At 37.2% G+C, this 18,426-nt stretch overlaps 1 protein-coding gene across 5 annotated transcripts in view; it reads right to left on the bottom strand.

Annotated features, from left to right (window-relative positions):
• The window catches only part of CNTN4 (contactin 4), a 969,481-nt gene that overhangs the window by 196,080 nt on the left and 754,975 nt on the right, over positions 1-18,426 (bottom strand). For all 5 annotated transcript variants that reach the window (XM_032289676.1, XM_032289672.1, XM_032289675.1 and 2 more), the window contains one exon: positions 3,246-3,443. In XM_032289676.1, the coding sequence (XP_032145567.1) occupies positions 3,246-3,443 (198 nt within the window). The remainder of the gene's footprint in view (positions 1-3,245; positions 3,444-18,426) is intronic.

Raw genomic sequence — 18,426 nt, 5'->3', positions numbered from 1 at the left:
TATATTAGATAAATGAAGGTGAATCTAAAAGCCAGGGGAAAGGCAGCGTTGTTGCCAGTTTGAAGTGTACATGATGATTCTGTAGTGCTTGTGTTCCTGAATGTTCGTTTCTTGTTTTTTGAAGAAGCAGTTCTGTGTGGCGTCTGTCCCTGGCTATATGATAGTATATCAAAGTCAATATGTAATTACATCTATAACTTGACAGACCAAAACAGATAATACCACAGAACAGATATGGAATAAGTGAATAAGTGAACTTTGGGTAGAAGCCAGAGGGTCTGTATTTTTAAGTGATTTCTTACAAAATGCCACTGGAGCATATCTTTCAAAAGTTTCTTCATCTGTCAGTCTGGAGAGATATAGAACTGATAGCTTTTGACAGAGCTAGTACCTAGTCTACTTTTCTCTTTAAGCTGATAAGAGTTTTCAGTTTTATTTAATATAATGCAGCTTAATCCAACATATTAATTTAACATTTGCCATGTGGCAAGCACTCTGCTGGAATGCAGTACATAGTCAGATGAAAATGATGATCTTTTCTTGATCATAATGTGAGTGGGGTGGGGAAAGCAAGCTGACAAAGATGAAAATACCAGATGAATGTTATGATAGAAAGATGGCTAAGAAAGCACAAAACAAATAATTCTTCCTGTTGCCAAGGGAGAAGTTATGTATTTGGTTTTACAAATAATTGTTTAAAATAGTATTTTTGATTTTCCCCTTACAAACCTGTACAGTAAAACCATTTCCCATATACTCAGTTGCTATGCCAAAAACCTATGTGTCATCCTTGATTTCCTCTTTGACTATTTCCCACATTTAAGGAATGAGCAGGTTCTGGCAGCTTTACAGGCAAACTATATCCTGAATCAATTTCTCTCCTTCTCTGCTGTTACTCCCCAGTTTAACCCATCATCATTCCCAACTGAATAACTGTAGTAGTATTCTGATTGGACTTCCAGTTTTCACTCTTGTTTTCTGAAACTCCATTTTCCATATAGTAGCTAGGAAGTCTTCTTAAAAACATAAATCACTCTTGTATACAATTCTCTAACAGCTTCTCACTGCACTCAAAGTAAAATCTGGTAATTTCTCTATGGCCTCCCTGTCCTGGCCCTGGAATCTCTTTTAACCTTAATTCTATCCACCCTCCACCCTGCTAACTATGCTCCAACCATGCTCACATTCTTTGTATTCCCTGAACATGCTGAGTGCTTTTTTTCAGGCCTCAGGGCCTTTGCATGTGATGTTAACTCAGCCTGGAAAGCTCCATTCCCTGATCTTAAGAGGTCTGACTTCTTGCTATTCAGGTCTCAGCTCACATGTTCTCTCCTTAGAAAGGCTTTCCATGGCTGTCTAAAGTGGACATCCCTGCCACAGAGCTGCTATTTTATCCTACTGGTTTATTGCTATATAAAATAATAGAATTTTTTTGTTTATGTTTCTTTGTGTCTGCATCCCGAAGAAGAATGTAAGTGCCTCCTGTTCACCAGCACTCAGCATAGTGACTGTCACACAGCAAGTTTTAAATAAATGCATGTTAAATGAATGAATAAATGAATGGTTAAAATCTAAATTATTTGCTGAAAATTTCACAGTCTATGTAGTAAGGATGCTCAGACCCTCTCTTCAGAGTTGCTTAGTCTGTAAATATTCTTCTGGAAGGTTCAAGTTCAGAGCCTCACTTGGACACAAAGTCCACTGACAAAACAGAGGGAAAGAGCAACCAACTTGGGGGGTAGAAATCGGAGTTCCAGTTTTGCATTTGTCAAGTTTTTACTGTATAAATTCAGGTAAGAGGTGTTACAGTATAATGCAAGGAAACATTGTGAGAGTTTAAGATATCAGGCTCTGAAGTCAGTAAGAGATGGGTGCTGGCTTAAAAATCTTGGAACCATTAAATCCTTATTTTTAACAAATGTGGCTGAGCCCAGTTTCCCCATCTGCAAAAGTGAATGTTTATAATATAGATACTTGAGATTTAAATGAGATAATTCACATACAGTTCTGTGCACAGCGAGTAAGCACATATTAAGTGTCAAATAGATGTTTGCTATTAATGTTTTTGGATGATAGTATCCTCACTTGTGTGATGGGTCTAGTCATTCCTGTTCATAATGGAAGATCTGAATGTGTACTAGACAGGAAAGAGAATTAAAAAGAATAGAAACCTGAATATGTCCATTATGACTGCATAAATCATGATATCAGACCTTGTTGAAGGGCATATGTCTTTGTTTTAATTTATTCAACAAATATTTATTGAGAATCTTCGATGTACCAGGTGCTAAACTGGTACAGCAGAGGTGGCTGTGAATAAGGTACTAAATGTGCTTTTAAAAAGGCAAATTGCTAGTAAGACAGACAGTGAAGCACACAGGCAATTGTGATGCAGAATTCTGAGATCTTGAGGGGTATGGGCATAGACTTGATACAGAAGGTACCTGACTCAGCATGGTTGGGTGGCAGGGTGGGCAAGCAGAAATGACTTCCTGGAAAGAGTGATAACTTTGAAAAAACAGGAGGAATCAGCAACAGTTTCCAAGCGAGAGGCTGAGAGGATGGGACTAAGGAAAGGAGGAGCATTTCAAGAAGAGGGAACAGCATATATAAAAACCCATTGTGGGAAAGGGCATGATACTCCTAGAGTTTGGCATACACAACTGTCTTTGCAAAGTACGTGGTGATTTTTACTACACATTGTTAAGTCATTTAGGTAATTAAGAGTATATAAATGTCATATATTTTCTTGAAATATTCTAATAGTGTGGGGAATTAAAACTGTCTCAAATAAGCATTGTTACGTCTATATTTCACTGTGGTGGGAACTATGCCTGTAGTATTGTAAATCCAGAGGTTATTTGGATAATTGGCACAGAATACTAAATTACATAGAATTGATTAATGAGCTAATTGTTCAACCTTTCACTTCATTCTGACTGTGTATACAGTTTAAGTGAGAGAGAAACAAGAAATATCTTCCTTTGTTATTTATATTCACCTAAATCCTCATTCTATTGCTGTTGAGATTAGCAATTAGATTTCTAATTAGTTTTCCAAAATGAATTCATGGATTTATTTCTTACATAAGTGGAGAAAATATGGGTACCAAATATAGACAGCATTAAACTATTCTTACGTTTAATTTAGACAATAAAGCTTTGTGTGCCAATAACATAACACCCTTCCACGTTCAGCCTGTGATTGCAAAAAACAGAATTAATAAAATTACTTAGAAAACTCACCATCGTTTCTTAATATTAGTGGTGTAGGTGGCCCCAGGACCTTGTGGTTTGTCACAGTATTGGTAACCACACAGGTATAATTCCCAACATCTGATTTTTCTACTTTGGCAATATACAGATTCCCAGTCTCCTGAGAAACAAAGCGGCGATTATCCTGATAGGACGGGTATTCGTTGAAGATCCAGGCATAACTCAGCTCTGAAAGTAAAAAAAAATCTTCATTACAAGTATGTCTTTTGGCACTGGAACCCTACTGTTTTCATGAAAGAAATGATCAGGTTAAAAAATTTATATACTCTTTTTCAGCCTGCTAAAATCACCTTTTTTTCAGCATTCTAAATAGAGATAGAAAGTAATCACAGTCCCCTATGGTATTTTACCAGCCTTTCTACTATCAGTCAATAAGGTTTTATTTCCAGCGAACTAGAAGATACACTGATAGTTGATTAAGTGATGTCCAATCTCTTTAAGTCAAGGGCTAAGCATTTACAGTTTGCTAACCATATGTCAGGCCCTATGCAACATGTATTGAGTAATGCTCAAATTACAGACTCAAGGTATCTATAATCTTGATACAGTAATGCTGGAAGCTACCGTGGAAACTACTTGGATCATTTCTTTCATTTTATAGATAGCATTCATTATATTACATCATAATGCCACATACTTGCATAGCAGTTTATGATTCCTAATACATTTGATAGTTTTCTTTCCATTAAGTGAGAAACTGGCACAGAGGAACAGAGTAACTTATCCAAACTCTTAGCCCTGATTAGCAACAGAATAATTTCTGAGTCTTAAAGCAGTCTTCTCCCAATGCCTCCTACCATCAACTCAAATTCTTTCTTTTCACTTGTGAGGTTGAACACTTTTCCATCATTTTAGTAAGACAGCAGTTTAATATGTGGCAAATACTCATTAAGTACACACTGACTGACTAGTTGACCGATTCCACAAATACACATCTGTATTTAAAAAAAAATTATTGTTGAACAATGAGAGCACATGGACACAGGGAGGGGAGCATCACACACTGGGGTCTGTTGGGGGGGAATAGGGGAGGGACAGTGGGAGGTAGGGAGTTGGGGAGGGATAACATGGGGAGAAATTCCAGATATAGGTGACAAAGATGGAGTCGGTAAACCGTATTGCCATTTATGTACCTATGCAACAATCCTGCATATTCTGTACAGGTACCCCAGAACCTAAAGTGCAATAAAATATTTTTTAAAAATAGAAAAAAATTGTTATATCCATGAGGGAGTGGATATGAAGTAGTGATTAAAGAACAATATTTTTACGACACTTTTCCCGTAATGTCAGTGGGATGAATTTAATAGGCAGTTGTATCTGAAAATGTTCCTCTGAAAGTTCTAATTTTTATCAGATTTAGGTAAATGTTTTATGAAGGACCACATGAGCCCATGCTTCCATTTCAGAGAAGACCGCTAAATGACAGTGAGTTTAAGTGATTTGCTGCAGTGAACTATTGTGCTCCGAGGAAATCAAACTGCTTCAGCTCCAGGCATTCCATGATTCCTCTCTTTAAAGTGTAATTTCCAGATTTGTCCAAGCTGGAGAAGTGATACACTAGCTACTGGCACTGATTAGCCAACATGTCCCACTTTATCTTTAAAAATTACTTTGTTGAAGGGAGGGTGAGGGAACAAGTAAATGCAATGGGGCCTCTGGTTTCAGGGCTAGTTGGCTGAGTTCTTATATGTCACTTTTTCATATGATCCCAAGCTAAAGTCTAAATGCATCAAGTGTCCTTGGAAAATAGCAGAAAGGTCACTTCAGCTTTGTAGAGAGAACACTAATTACTGTAAAAGGCATTTTTTGTACTTTAATCCTTCAATGTGTCCCAATTGTACTTGACCTCAACAACTGAATGTGCAACAGGAGACATATTCTGCCTTAATAATTCCTGTTTACACACAAAGGAGGGGTCATGCAGATTGCTTTCCCTTTATCATTGGATTATAACATTTCCACATGCATTATTTTAGAAAGATATAATTATGTTTATATGAGAATGGCTAATCATTTTATTTACGCATGTGCATGTAATTATAAGTAACCCCATGCTGATGTCAAGAGGATACTCTGTGTAAATAAACAAGTGCTTCCCAGATAGCTAGTTACTTCCTCAAGAAACTAAAATCTTGGGGAGGATGAGCCCCTATAATACATTGTGAAGTACTATCCTGTATGGCAGGCTTTTAACAAACAGCATAGCAATGTACTCCTTACATACTCAATGGGTGAGTTTAAAGCAAACCTAGTAATCTCGCAGCACCTCAACTTTCTCCTATGCAAAATGAGAAGACTGTCTATCCTCTAATTAGTTAGTTATAAGAGAGTTTTAAGTATAAATTAGCATCTCCAAAGTCACATGATGGAAGTTAGAATGTAATTTACCAGCACAATATTAACCCACAATTCTCCAGGGAGAGTTGGAATCAAATACAGAAAATTATTATTTTTTTCCCTGCAATATATTTCAGAACTCTTGGTAGTGGCTTCTCTGAATTCTGCGGGAGGCTCATTTACAACTAGAAAGTTGATATTGGGAAAATGGCATCTGCTTCATTATTTTTCTATTCGGAGAGGAACAACAACAACAACAGAGTAAGACTAAAGTTCAAACCTGTGTTACATAAGGGAAGCCATTTAAACTTCATTTTCAGCTTCCTGGTCCATAAAATGAGGACAATTTTAAATGTGAGGCAGGTATGTGGTGAGGATCTGATTATGTGAAACTACTCTGAATTCTCTAAAGGACTATACAGATATTAGTTATTACTGGTGTTGCACTTCACCAGGTTAATCATTATAAAAGTAAAACTTTAAAAAAATTCAATTAACATGCCATTTGATCTAATTAAAGATAAGTTGATTCATTTGGTTTCACTGCTTTTGTGACTTAAGTAACTTAGTGGGAGAGGCAAACAACTGGAAGTGTCTACTGCAGCATTTCCTCAACAGTGGTCATTGATGATTAATTCTTTGTTTTCTATTCCTACCTCCCTAAAACTCAAAGGGTTGCATGATCAAATTACTTTGAGAAGTACTGATTAAACAAAGTAAAACAGATTTTTAATTTTTTTTCGTCTAGGACTGGCAAGAAATTTTATCATGCCAGTATCCTTGACATTCCTTAGTGTTTAAGCATCCAAACTTATTTGCTCATGGAATTACCACCACCACAACCACATAACCCCCATAGCTCAAGAAATCTAGTTTGGGAAACGCTATATCAATTCAATTAGTTCTATTCAAAAAACAATAAGTAGAATATAAGGATTATTAACTGTATTACTTGAGTTTCTGCAAAATCATTAACATTAAATAGAACAACAGAAAACAATGACAAAACATTGAACTAAAGTTGTAATGTTTCCCAAATTGTAATAACAACATAACCACTATAACCATTTTTTATGCTGAAAAAAAAAAAAAAAGAAATCACAGTTGCCAAGAAGAGCCTCAAATAGAAGGTGCAAAGGAACCTAACTAACATGGTTCAACATCTGACGTTTGTAAATACTGTGGAGTCCTGAAGTGGAAAGGTCCACAGAAAAGTCTTGGCTGGTGTACTAGTGAGAACATGTTGAGCTAAGTACTAAGCTCCTAAAACGGGAAATCTCTTACCAAGATATTAACTTAGTTTTCTTCACAAGCAAATATCACCACCTGGAATATTATATTTTTATTTGTTTATGTCTTCAGGGCAATCAGGAAGGAGCAGGAGGAATATAATGTAATAAGAATGTAGACATCAAAGCAGGCAAAAGGTGTAGTAAAACTAAAACATTCCCAACAGATCACTTGTCCTATTTCTTCATTTTAAAGATAAGAAAATTCTGAGGTCCAGAAAGGGTAAGGTTGAAGCACCAAAAAGGGGTGAGGCAGACTGTAATGTACTCATTCTAGCTAAACTCTCATTACAGTGTCCAATCTAGGAAAAAGTAAGAGCTCTTGACATTTGAAACCGAGATATGGTATTGTTATATCGCTCAACAGACAATTGAGATTTCCCTTAAGAACCAAAATCTATTTTTACCAGAGCAAAACATTAATCCATTGGGTTACATGAAGCACTATCAACATTCTGAAAAATAAAGCCAAGTAAATAAAACAAAATAAACTTTTATGTGCTGCAAGTCGCAAAAGTGTATCCCACTCAGTTTGATTTCCTTGGAGACTTTGATGCAATATTTATACTTACTCAAACTTGACAGATTTCTTTTGATAAGTTTTCACACACTAATTGCTCTGGAAGTGACAGACAGTTTCTGTCCCATTGGCAATTTGTAACAACTGAGTAAATAGATACTTGGAATGCAATGTATTAAATAGATTGTGAAACTTCTGGTGCTCAATTGAAAAATACCGAGACTAGCTGTATTGCAATGCTCATTAAAGAAGAAAGACCTAGCAATGTTTTTTCTTTTGGTTTGCAGCATCCAAATCTATTGGAAATTAACTCTGAAACTTTCTTAATTGGTTCCTTCTTCTGTATCTCTAAGCCAACAACAAATGATGTATGGCTGTTATTTTTAAAAGAAGACACCAGTCAAGAAATTTTCAAATCCAGGTACTCATTGAACAAATTACTCAAATGATCAATCAGAATTCTCTGGATGGTTGCTCTTTAATTGTTCTTGACATCAATTTATTTCTAGAGCTATATTATGCTTCATTACATTCTGAGTCATATCCCAGTAGTGGCAAAGATGTCAGTTTTCAAAGATGCCTTTTTTAACCTCAAAGTTTAAACTTGAAAGGGCTCTTAGTCTAACTTCTTCAATTTCACATATCAGAAAACTGAAGTCTAGAGAAACCATATGAGTGGATCATTATCACACAGTTGACAAGTGGCAGGGATGGGACTCTGGGGCAGCCTCAGTATTCAGAAAAGCTGGTTCTGTTAGGAAGCCATATGTTCCTCTAAAAATGTATTTTGGAGCCAGAGGCAATCAGTTTTCCTTATCTATAAATTGAGGGAGTGGGATTAAGTGATGTCTCAGTCTCTTTCACAAGTCCATACATTCTATATGTATATCATCAAATCCAACATACTCATTTGACAAATAAGGAAAGCAAGATCCAAGGAAACCCAGTAATTTGCTAGGAATCACATGGGTAGTCATTGACAAGGTCGAGAACTAGAACACACACGTGTGCACACACACACATTCTTATTGATTTAAGCTGTGTTATGTTTTGTAGAAAGAAGACATTAGAGTTAACAGTCAGGAGACATGGATAAGTCTTTGCATTATAACAAATTTTGGCTTTAATAAATTATTTTAACGGCATGATAGAGTCTCCTTATCTTTAGATAGTTTTATCAGTATGTATCCTATTTTTTACACAGTGTTTGTGAGGTTGAATTTAAATAGATATATAATTCTAAGAAAGTAGATGTGAAAAGTGTATTTTAACTGATTTCTACAAATGAAATGGGTAAAACGAATGTATTCATTGGTTCATTTGTTGGTCAAATATTTACCAAGCATCACTTGTTTGCGAAAGCACTGAGCTCAGTGCTGGGATGGAGAGCTACGCTGGCAAGTGCTGGAGAGCAGTCACGAAGACAGGGGTCAGAATCAGTTACCAGTGTGCTGAGCAAAGGGAAAAATGGCATAAGTCTACAGAAAGATCTCTGCAATTGGTGTCAAGAGACATGAATTGAGTCTCAGCATTGGTACTTAATCAGCTGGAAAGTAATTTTTATTCCTCAGTTTTCTCATCTGAAAAATAGGATAATAAAAAGAACACCTTCCCTGCCTAAGCCAAGAGGTTCACTGATCACTGAACATATTAATTTCTTTTGGCATTTTTTTCAACAAAAGTTATATTCTCGTAAATGGATAGGTACATTGTCTTTCTCCGACCTTTGTGAAAGGAAAAGGTTATAAATTGTGAGCAACCTAAAAAACTCCCAAAGAAAGTAAGAATTATACCATGAACTGCAAGAACTAAATAGTACTGACGATTGTGCACAATAAACAGGTAGCAGGAGAAGGCAAGAGTGTTTGGTTTCAGAAGAACCCAAAACCACTCATGTCACATGAAGGATCTGTGAGCCTATGGATGACATTTCTAATTATACTAAGACACAAAATGATAAATATAAAGTTACATGTGAGCTGTCATCTAGTGAACAATACTTTGGGAAACAAGAGTTGAGCGGAAGTGTCTGAGAGGAGCTGAGATCTGAAGGGATGGAAATGGGAGAGATATTGTACCTTTATTAATTAGAAGACAGACGAATGAGTATTTAAACCTATAATGATGGTAATGACCCTTGGCAGCTTAGGTTGCTGAAATCATGACTGTAGCTGTCAAGACCCCTTATTATGAATACTCTGTGGTCCAGAGAACTTGGTTTAGACAGGTCCCAAGCAATGAGCAGGACCATTCAAGGTCCAGGCACTGTTTTCACTTTTATTAGTGCTGAGTAGAGCAGGGATGACATACATCTGTGACTTGGACCACCAGTTGCCACTCCTACACCTGTGGCTGACATTTATAATGGACTCTGCCAGACACAGACTGAGAATCATTCTCAATACAGTGTTTCAGGCAATTACCTCCAATCAATTTGTGTTGGCACATAAAGTGAAAGCTTTTCATCATTTCGCAGTACTGATTTTGGAGAAATGAAATGGTGCCCATATGAGACAAGGATTAGATAAGACCTAGTACTAAATCTAATCCAACCTTGTGCCAGGCATTTCTAAAAATAAGCCTTCCAGCTAAGGGACTACTTGCTTTGTTTGAGATATTTTTAGTACATACTATTTACTCAGATGCGGCAGTGGAAGTGTGGAAAAGAAGATGGCAAAAGGTGAGTTTTCTGGTCACTTATAAAGCTCTTGAATATGTTCGAGTATGACTTACAACATCCCCCTCTTATGTGTAACTTCTTATTTTCTTGCCTCTATTTTTGGGGGTAAATTGGGCATTTTTCTAGGGTATAGATGTTCTTTAAGAACTTGTGGGTGGAAGTTAATTAATTTAACTTGAAAGTAATTTAACTCATTGTTTAGACAATAAGCCAAATATGATCATATGACAAAATAGGACATACAACTTACATGATTTTCAAAAGTAAATGGAAAGGCTTCAACAAAATCTTATACTTGCAGTCAGTGGCTTCAGGATATAATTCTGGATTCCCTGTCTCTCCTCTGTTCTCAGAACTGTATCAGTGAGAAAGTTTGAGAAATATTGCCTAGATCCGGAGTCAGTAAACTTTGCATCCTCCAAGGGAAGAAGTCATTTCAAAGCAAGCAAACAAACAAACAGGAAAGCATCCTTTTTGTTAGCATGTTTGGATCTGGGTGGAGGCTGAAAAGTTGTCACAGTGCACAAAACAGACGAAGACTCACAAGTGGATATGTCCTTTATAGTTTCCCTATGTTATAAAACTGAAAATCCAAAGGCAATGAAATGAAGAGATATCTGCATGTTCATGTTTATTGTGGCACTATTCACAATAGCCAAGGTATGGAATCAACCTAAGTGTCCATCAGTGGATGAATGAATGAAGAAAATGTGATATATATACACAATGGAATGGTATCTAGCCATAAAAATAATAAAATCCTGTTATTTGCGACAACATGGATGAATCTGAGGACATTATGCTAAGTGAAGTACGCCAGGCAGAGAAAGATAAACAGTGCATGATCTCACTTATATGTGGAATCAAAAAACATTGAACACATAGAGAATAGAATCATGATTACCAGAAGCCGGGGAGCAGGGAGGCTGGAGAAATGTTGGTCAAAGAATAAATAATTTCAGTCAGACAGAAGGAATAAGTTCAAGAGAGCTATTGCAAAACATCGTAAGTAAGTATAGTTAGTAACAACGTATTCTATTCTTTAAAATTACTGAGGGTAAATTTTCAAAGTACTTGCCATAGAAAAACTGGCATGTGAGGTAATGAATATGTTAATGAGCTTGATTTAGCCACTCCACAATGAGACGTATTTTGAAATGTTGTATATAAATATATACAATTTTTATTTGTCAGTTAAAAAATAAATAATTTAAAAACCTTAAAATCAAATAAACATCTTGATAGTGGGTCTTTCGTCCTTCCTTCCTTTCTTCCCTCCTTTTCTTTTCTCTCTCTTTCTTTCTTTATCTTGTCTTTTTTTAAGACAGGGCCTCACTCTGTTACTCAGGCTGGAGTACAGTGGCCCAGCCTCCGCCACCTGGGTTCAAGTGATTTTCCCACCTCGGCCTCTTGAGTAGCTAGGACTACAGTCATGCACCACCATACCTGGCTAATTTTTGTATTTTTTGGTAGAGATGGGGTTGGCCAAGCTGGTCTCAAACTCCTGACCTCAAATGATCTGCCTAGTTTGGTCTTCCAAAGTACTGGGATTACAGGGTGAGCCACTGCACTTGGCCTTGATATTAGGCTTTTCTTGAAGCAAACATAGTCCTCAAATATGAGTAATCAAAAGCAATCTGAGTGATACAACACAATGTCCACTCTAACAAGTGGTTCCCAAATTTGAGCAAGCTTCACACTCACTGGAAGGGCTTGTTATAACACAAAAGCCTGGGTGTCACTCTTGGAGTTTCTTATTCCGGAGGTGGAACAGGGAGAGACGAGAATTTTAAGTTTCTAGATACTGTTGATGCTGTTGGCCTGAAAACCACGCTTTGAGAAACACTGTTTACAAGATTTGAATACATTAGGTTCTCATTCCATCAGGCAAATGATTGCCAGAAGTGAATAGCAGCTTTCCACTGAGGAACAGGCACTCAGTCTCCAGTTTGCCACAGCCTCTACCATTCCCTACCATTCTCTACCAGTCCTATATGACTCAGTAGGCAATTTAGGTTGTGGCCCCTGCTTTAGGATACAGACACAAAGACAAATACATGGAATTGACCCTTAGTTGCGTACTTTTGTTGGTATGAGAATGGTACTAAAGAAAACAAATATAAGCTAATCTGAGTATTCTGATGGGATAAAAGTAGCGTGCTAAAACCATACAGAACTGACATTAGACCCGTGCCTGATTGTGACAAAGAATGGCCCAGACCAGCCTGGGCAACATAGCAAGACCACATCTCTACAAAAATAAAAAATTAATTGGGCATGGTGGTTCACACCTGTAGTCCCAGCTACTCAGGAGGTTGGAGAGTCTGAGGTAGGAGGATCCCTTGAGCCCAGGAGGTCAAGGCTGCAGTAAGCCATAATCATGCCACTATACTCCAGCATGGCCGACAGAAGGAGACTATGTCTCAAAAAAACAAAACAAAACAAAAAACATGGCCCAGTCTGTTCGTTGGGGTCAAACCATCAAACCAGTAAAGCCACGGCAGAGAGATGCAGCTGCAGTGGACATAATGGGCAGATGGAAACACTGTTCATGGGGGATAAAGAATGTTTCTTTCAGCTATTTGTTAAAAATTTAGTATTGTAAGAAATCAAAGGTATCACCATATTTTACAAAGAGCTCAAACACGCAAAGTTCATTTTAAATGTGTTAATCCTTAAAGTACGGATACCCTTTGATAGCCAAGTACAAAATACTTCAGATAATGTAGAAATCACATAAAAGCTAAAGAGATACCTATCAAAGTTCAATGCCCAGTTCCGGAAAGAATATGCCTTTTTTTCAAGTAGCAGGAAAATAGAACAAAATCAGATGATAAAACTCGTTCAGCTACACACTTATGCCCCACACGGTTGATCCCAGGTTCTCTCTAGGAAGGAGTGAGGGTCCCATTGCTGGTGAGAGAATCAGCATCCCAGTCCTGTGGATTTGAATTCCATAGAGGTTTTTTTTTGTCTCACCATCACCTGTCACTGGCCTAAGAACATCCTGCTATTTTGTCTACGTCAGGCTCAGTGCCACTCCAGGTCAACCCACACAACACTGCCAGATTAATCCTACCAAAGGGCAGCTTTGAGTCAGGTCCCTCCTTCCCACACAAATACTGTGAGTCTCACTGCCTCTTGGATTAAGTAAAATGCATCCAGCTCACATTCAAATCCTTCCATAACAGGACCCCAAGTTATTTAGTTTTAGCTTTCTACTCTTTACTCTTCGTAAATGTATACTCTAGGGGAAGATCCCTCAAGCTAGGAGCTGCAAAACTTTAGGGAGGCTGAGGAGAGGTATCTTTGATTAATGGATTCCTACAATACATAGTATTCCTTCAGGGGTCACTTTCAGATGCAAAGAGAAGACACAGTGGGAGGGCTGTGCCCGTCCATCTGGGCTTTAAGCAGAAAGCTCTGTTTTTGAAATTTGCACTTCCCCACAAAATTGTATTTTAAGAAAGGTTTATACTGCTAAGAAGGGTTGCTTAAGGTAAAGTGGAAAAATAGTCACTGATCCCTCGTTTGCTGGGTGCTTTTCAGGCCCTCTGACTAGGCTTATACACTCTCTTCTCAGGACATGTTTCCCCTCTTTTACTTATCTCAGCCACTATCTTTTGCAAAGAGCCATTTTCTGAACAGGAAAATTACATGTGATCTCTCCTCAAGAACAAAATAAGTGTCTGTTTCTTTTCTGCCTCATAGCAACCAGCACATTATTTCACACATCGAAATTTGTTTGTTACTGTATTAGAATAGTTTAGTTGCTCATCTCTTCTCCGTCTTCCAGGTTTGAATACTGCTTGTGGACAAGAATACATACGGCCAGAGAACATAACACTTTACTTTTGTGAAGTCAAATTAGTAAACATTAGTTGAACTGAAGTGAAATTCCAAATGCCACAAGTTTCTTGGAGCAACAGTATTATTACTGAACTCCAGGCCCAAAGTGTTAGTTGAGAAAGACGTCACCTGCAAATAAGAAAGTACAATCTTTTCATCAGACCATTGATGGTAAATGAAATCCACTGAAATCAGAGGAGGGAAACAAACAAACAAACAAACAGGCTGTACTACCAAAATATATGTTTTAAATCACAATACCTGAGCCCCTTTCATTAAAAAATCCTTTCCTTTCCATTTATTTCTGACTCTCTGGTGCAGTTTTGCTGCATTTACTAAGTGGCAGAAAGAAAATATGACTGATTGGCCAAGAATGAGAAGGACTCAGTAAAAGCAGGAAGGAAATGACGCAGTGGTGAAATTAGTCCAGCTGACATGACTTGCACTAATGACATGTTGATGAAAACCAGAGTTACCAGACGACACCAGTATGGCCTGGCCACTGGTCAGATCACAGTTACTCAAAGGTGACAGGAACACCTGGACTGAATAAGACACCTCCATGCACAAGGAAAGTTAAACTAGATCCAGTGAGCCAGATATTTTCATTTTCCTTAAGTAAGCCTCCATCTTATAAGTACATCGGCAGAAACACAACTTGCCTAATTCTTTACATTTTCTTTCTTTCTTTTCTTTTTTTTTTTTTTTTTGGAGGGACTGGTTCTTTATTTTAAAAAGACACTTGTCAATATTGGGTATCAAAACATTTTCAAAACACTTTTATATCCATTATCTCATTTGGTGCCTCTGACAATTTTTAGAAATAAGTAGAATAAGGATTAGTTCCATTGGAAAGACAGGGAAAGTGAGATACAGAAAATTACATAAGCTATTCCAAGACTACAAAGAGTATCAGTGGAATTAGATTTGGGATCAAAACAGACATCTCTTGTGACCATGACAAAATTTTCTTTTCCTAGGCCAGAAACCACTGCAACTGAAACCTTCAGCTTAACTAAACCAATGATGTGGCATCCTGGAGCTGATTATCCTGACTTATGTGCCAAGCCTATGGTTGAAGAGGACTGTGGTAGGATCAGGAAAATTTTTTTTTTTTTTGCCACAGTATCTAACCTCATGGCTATATTCAGGAGTATTGAGAATGAACTGCATGTGTCACTCATTCCATCAGCACTTAAAGATGTTTCCTAGGAAAAGACTGGACAAATCGTAATAAATAGAAATTTCACTTTTTATTGCAGCATAATCAAAATCTGTCTTATTACTTTAAGCTAAGCAGTTTCTGTGAAGAAAGAAAAAAAGAAGATTCAATAAGGGAACTAAAACGGATTCTCAGGAATAATGAAAAAGTTTTGAATGGTGGAAAATGTCAATTAAACTCTAATTATTTACTTTTTTAAGGCTTCAAGCAGTAATATGACTAACTGAGCAAGCTTTCAAGTAATACAATCAACTCCCACACAAGTTAACAATACACAGCCTTTTCACCAGATTATTAACCAATCCTACATACTCTTTAATTAAAGTTGCAATCTACAATTCAGACAATTAACATTTAAATCCTGAGCACAAATTAACCCTTCATCAAACGTGCTAAGAAAATAACAATTTTTGGCAGGGCTTGGTGGCCGATGCTTGTAATGCCAGCATTATGAGAGGCGGAGGTGGGTGATCACCTGAGGTAGGAGTTCGTCACCAGCCTGGCCAACATGGAGAAACCCCATCTCTACTAAAAATACAAAAAATTAGCCAGGCGTGGTGGCGGGCATTTATAATCCCAGCTACTTGGGAGGCTGAGGCAGGAGAATTGCTTTAACTGGGGAGGTGGAGGTTGCAGCGAGCTGGGATCACCATTGCACTCCAGCCTGGGTGACAGAGACTCTATCAAAAAAAAAAAAAAAAAAAAAAAAAAAAGGAAAGAAAGAAAGAAAAAGAAAATACCAGTTTTTACCAGTTTTTATTACGGCCCAAGATGCTTTTCCCCCACTTCCCTGCATCTTCCTAATGCTCCTGTGAAACCAGTAACAAAAGCATTTGGTCTGTTGGTCTCTAATGAATGGATCTATCTTTCTGAAAATAAAGGTATTATCTTCTTTTATCTGGACCTTTACAAACAAAAAAGACACTGATTGTAATGGTCCAGTTCTGCCTTGAGGTACAGTGGAGAGAACCAGATGAAAGATGAATCATCTATGAGTTTGGCTTTATTACCAGGTTTGCCAGAAAGCCACTTTTCATCTTCTTAGCAATGCTTCAATTGCTAAGAAGAATTCTGCCAATTTTTTTTTTTTTTGGGTGACCAGGAAATTTTTATTCCAATGTCAACTTTTTAAAAAATTCAATCAATAGGAGCTCCACTGCAACAACAAGATTTACATTATGGGATCAAAATAGCCAAGTCACTGCTGTGTTAGTGCCTAGAAAGGAACTCCCATTGCTCATCTGCAGGACACTGAATCCAATGGCTTTGTGCCTTCCCCTCTACCCTCTTCTCTAGCCTTATCATGTGACACCATTGATCTTTTCACCCCATCAAGGCTCTCAGAGGGAAAGTTCTCTCTCTTCTCCAAGGTTCTCTCTTCTCCAAGCCTTTGCCTATGCTGTGCTGTCTTCCTGGAAAGCTCTTCTTCCTGTCTCCTCATTAACTACCACTATTCCTACAAGTCTCAATTCAATTGGTTTTTGGGGCATGGCAGTGATCATTCCACCAAGGCTAGCAAATAGATGGGAGTAAGTCACAGGAAACCAATCATACCACTTAATCTCACAGGACACAGTGATTGGTTCAGTGAGGATCACATGAGTTAAGTCAGCCAATCAGAGACTTTTAAAATCAAACATGAACAAAGGGGGGTCTTTTTTCCTCTGGTTTCAAGACTCCAAAACAGAGAGTACAAAGAGCCCATGTCCGTGTCTAATGTACTTTTGATAAGCTGGTCTGGGAGGAAGAAACTAGGACTCAGAGCTGACAGGCAGAGAAGTGAGTACACATGGTGGCTGAATTCCTCAAAAAAATCTACTCAGAAGAAATATTCTAGCCCTTCAAGTAATATGCTTTTTTAAACAAACAAACAAAAAAATCAATAAATAAATTCATTTTATAAAAAACTCCCTAGTGGATACTGTTTTTTCTTTTTCATCCCCTGCAATCAAAGGTATATGAGCCAATATAAATCCTTGTCATTTCTTTTTCTCCTTAGAGACTTACTTTACCTGCCTTCCCCCATTTAATAATGGCCTCTTCTTACCACTGTTCCTAAGTCCCCCTTGAAAAATACTTGAATACTAATTTCCCATCCATCTGCTACCACTTAAAATAGTTCTTCGTAACAACTGGCTCCTAGAAATGGTGGATTCTTCCCAATGACTCCTGTAATTCTTTCAAGAGAATAACACGAAGACTTGCAAGAAAAAAGTCAGCTTCAAGAAAAATTAAAGGAAAAAAGTTGGCATCTGATGATCACAGCTCTCTATGGGACATAGGCAAGACCATGCTTTGCTCTATCTTAAAATAAGTATCTTTACCTCAGGTGTATTAAGCATTTTTTATAACTTGTCAAGTATCTACTCTAGAATTTGGGGTTAGACATACATGGTCTTGAAACCTAGGTTTACCACTACTTTGTGAGCATGGAAAGTTACTTACCATAACTAAGACTCACTTTTCTCATCCGAAACATGGAAATAATAATACTTAACACACTGTAGGATGTTTGGGGGAATGAGGTGCAATACTGTAGGCAAATTGCTAATTATAGTTAGCACAGTGTGGAGTACATGCTAGCATTCAATAAATATTATTATTATTATTATTGTTATTGATAGGGCAAAGATGGTGAATAGAATCATTTGATGACTTACATGTTCCTTCTAAAGACCCATTCTAAATCATCATCTACCTAATATTAACAGGTCAGAATTTATAATGAATAAAGCTACCCTAATATCTTACCATAGACAATATTTTATTTTCCTAAAATTATTTTCATTTATGTTACTTCACTTGATTCATCTCTTGGAGGTAATAATTCTGCTTTTCAGAAAAGAAAATGAGAAACAGAGAGAAAAAGTGACTCATTAAAACTTAACATTAAGCAAAGCCAGGCCAGAAAATTAAATCTTGTCATCATTTATACAGTGTTAGCATGCTTTTTATGCTAACAAATAGAAGTCTCAAAAATTATAAAATTAATATTCTTTCTCACTTTCAAAAACCTGAGATCTCAGAAGAAACTGGGAATGCAGCCATGAGGCAGGGTGTGGCCTGGTAATAAACAAATGCTGGAATTGAGAAACTTAGCCATTAAATTTTACTTAGAGTTTGTGTATTACAGATTATAGCTGAAAGCATCCTAGGAAAAAAATCTGTTCAATTCTCCTTTATCAGAAGTAGAGAGAACTATCTAAACATGTATTAAATATTTTCTTATTTTGTTATTATCTCTTCTTCTT

This window comes from Sapajus apella, unplaced genomic scaffold, assembly GCF_009761245.1.
Source record: "Sapajus apella isolate SASKATOON/1434 unplaced genomic scaffold, GSC_monkey_1.0 scaffold23, whole genome shotgun sequence".
Classification (NCBI taxonomy): Eukaryota; Metazoa; Chordata; class Mammalia; order Primates; family Cebidae; genus Sapajus; species Sapajus apella.
The sequence above is the reverse complement of the archived record's forward strand: the minus strand, read 5'-3'. Positions and strand labels throughout refer to the sequence as shown.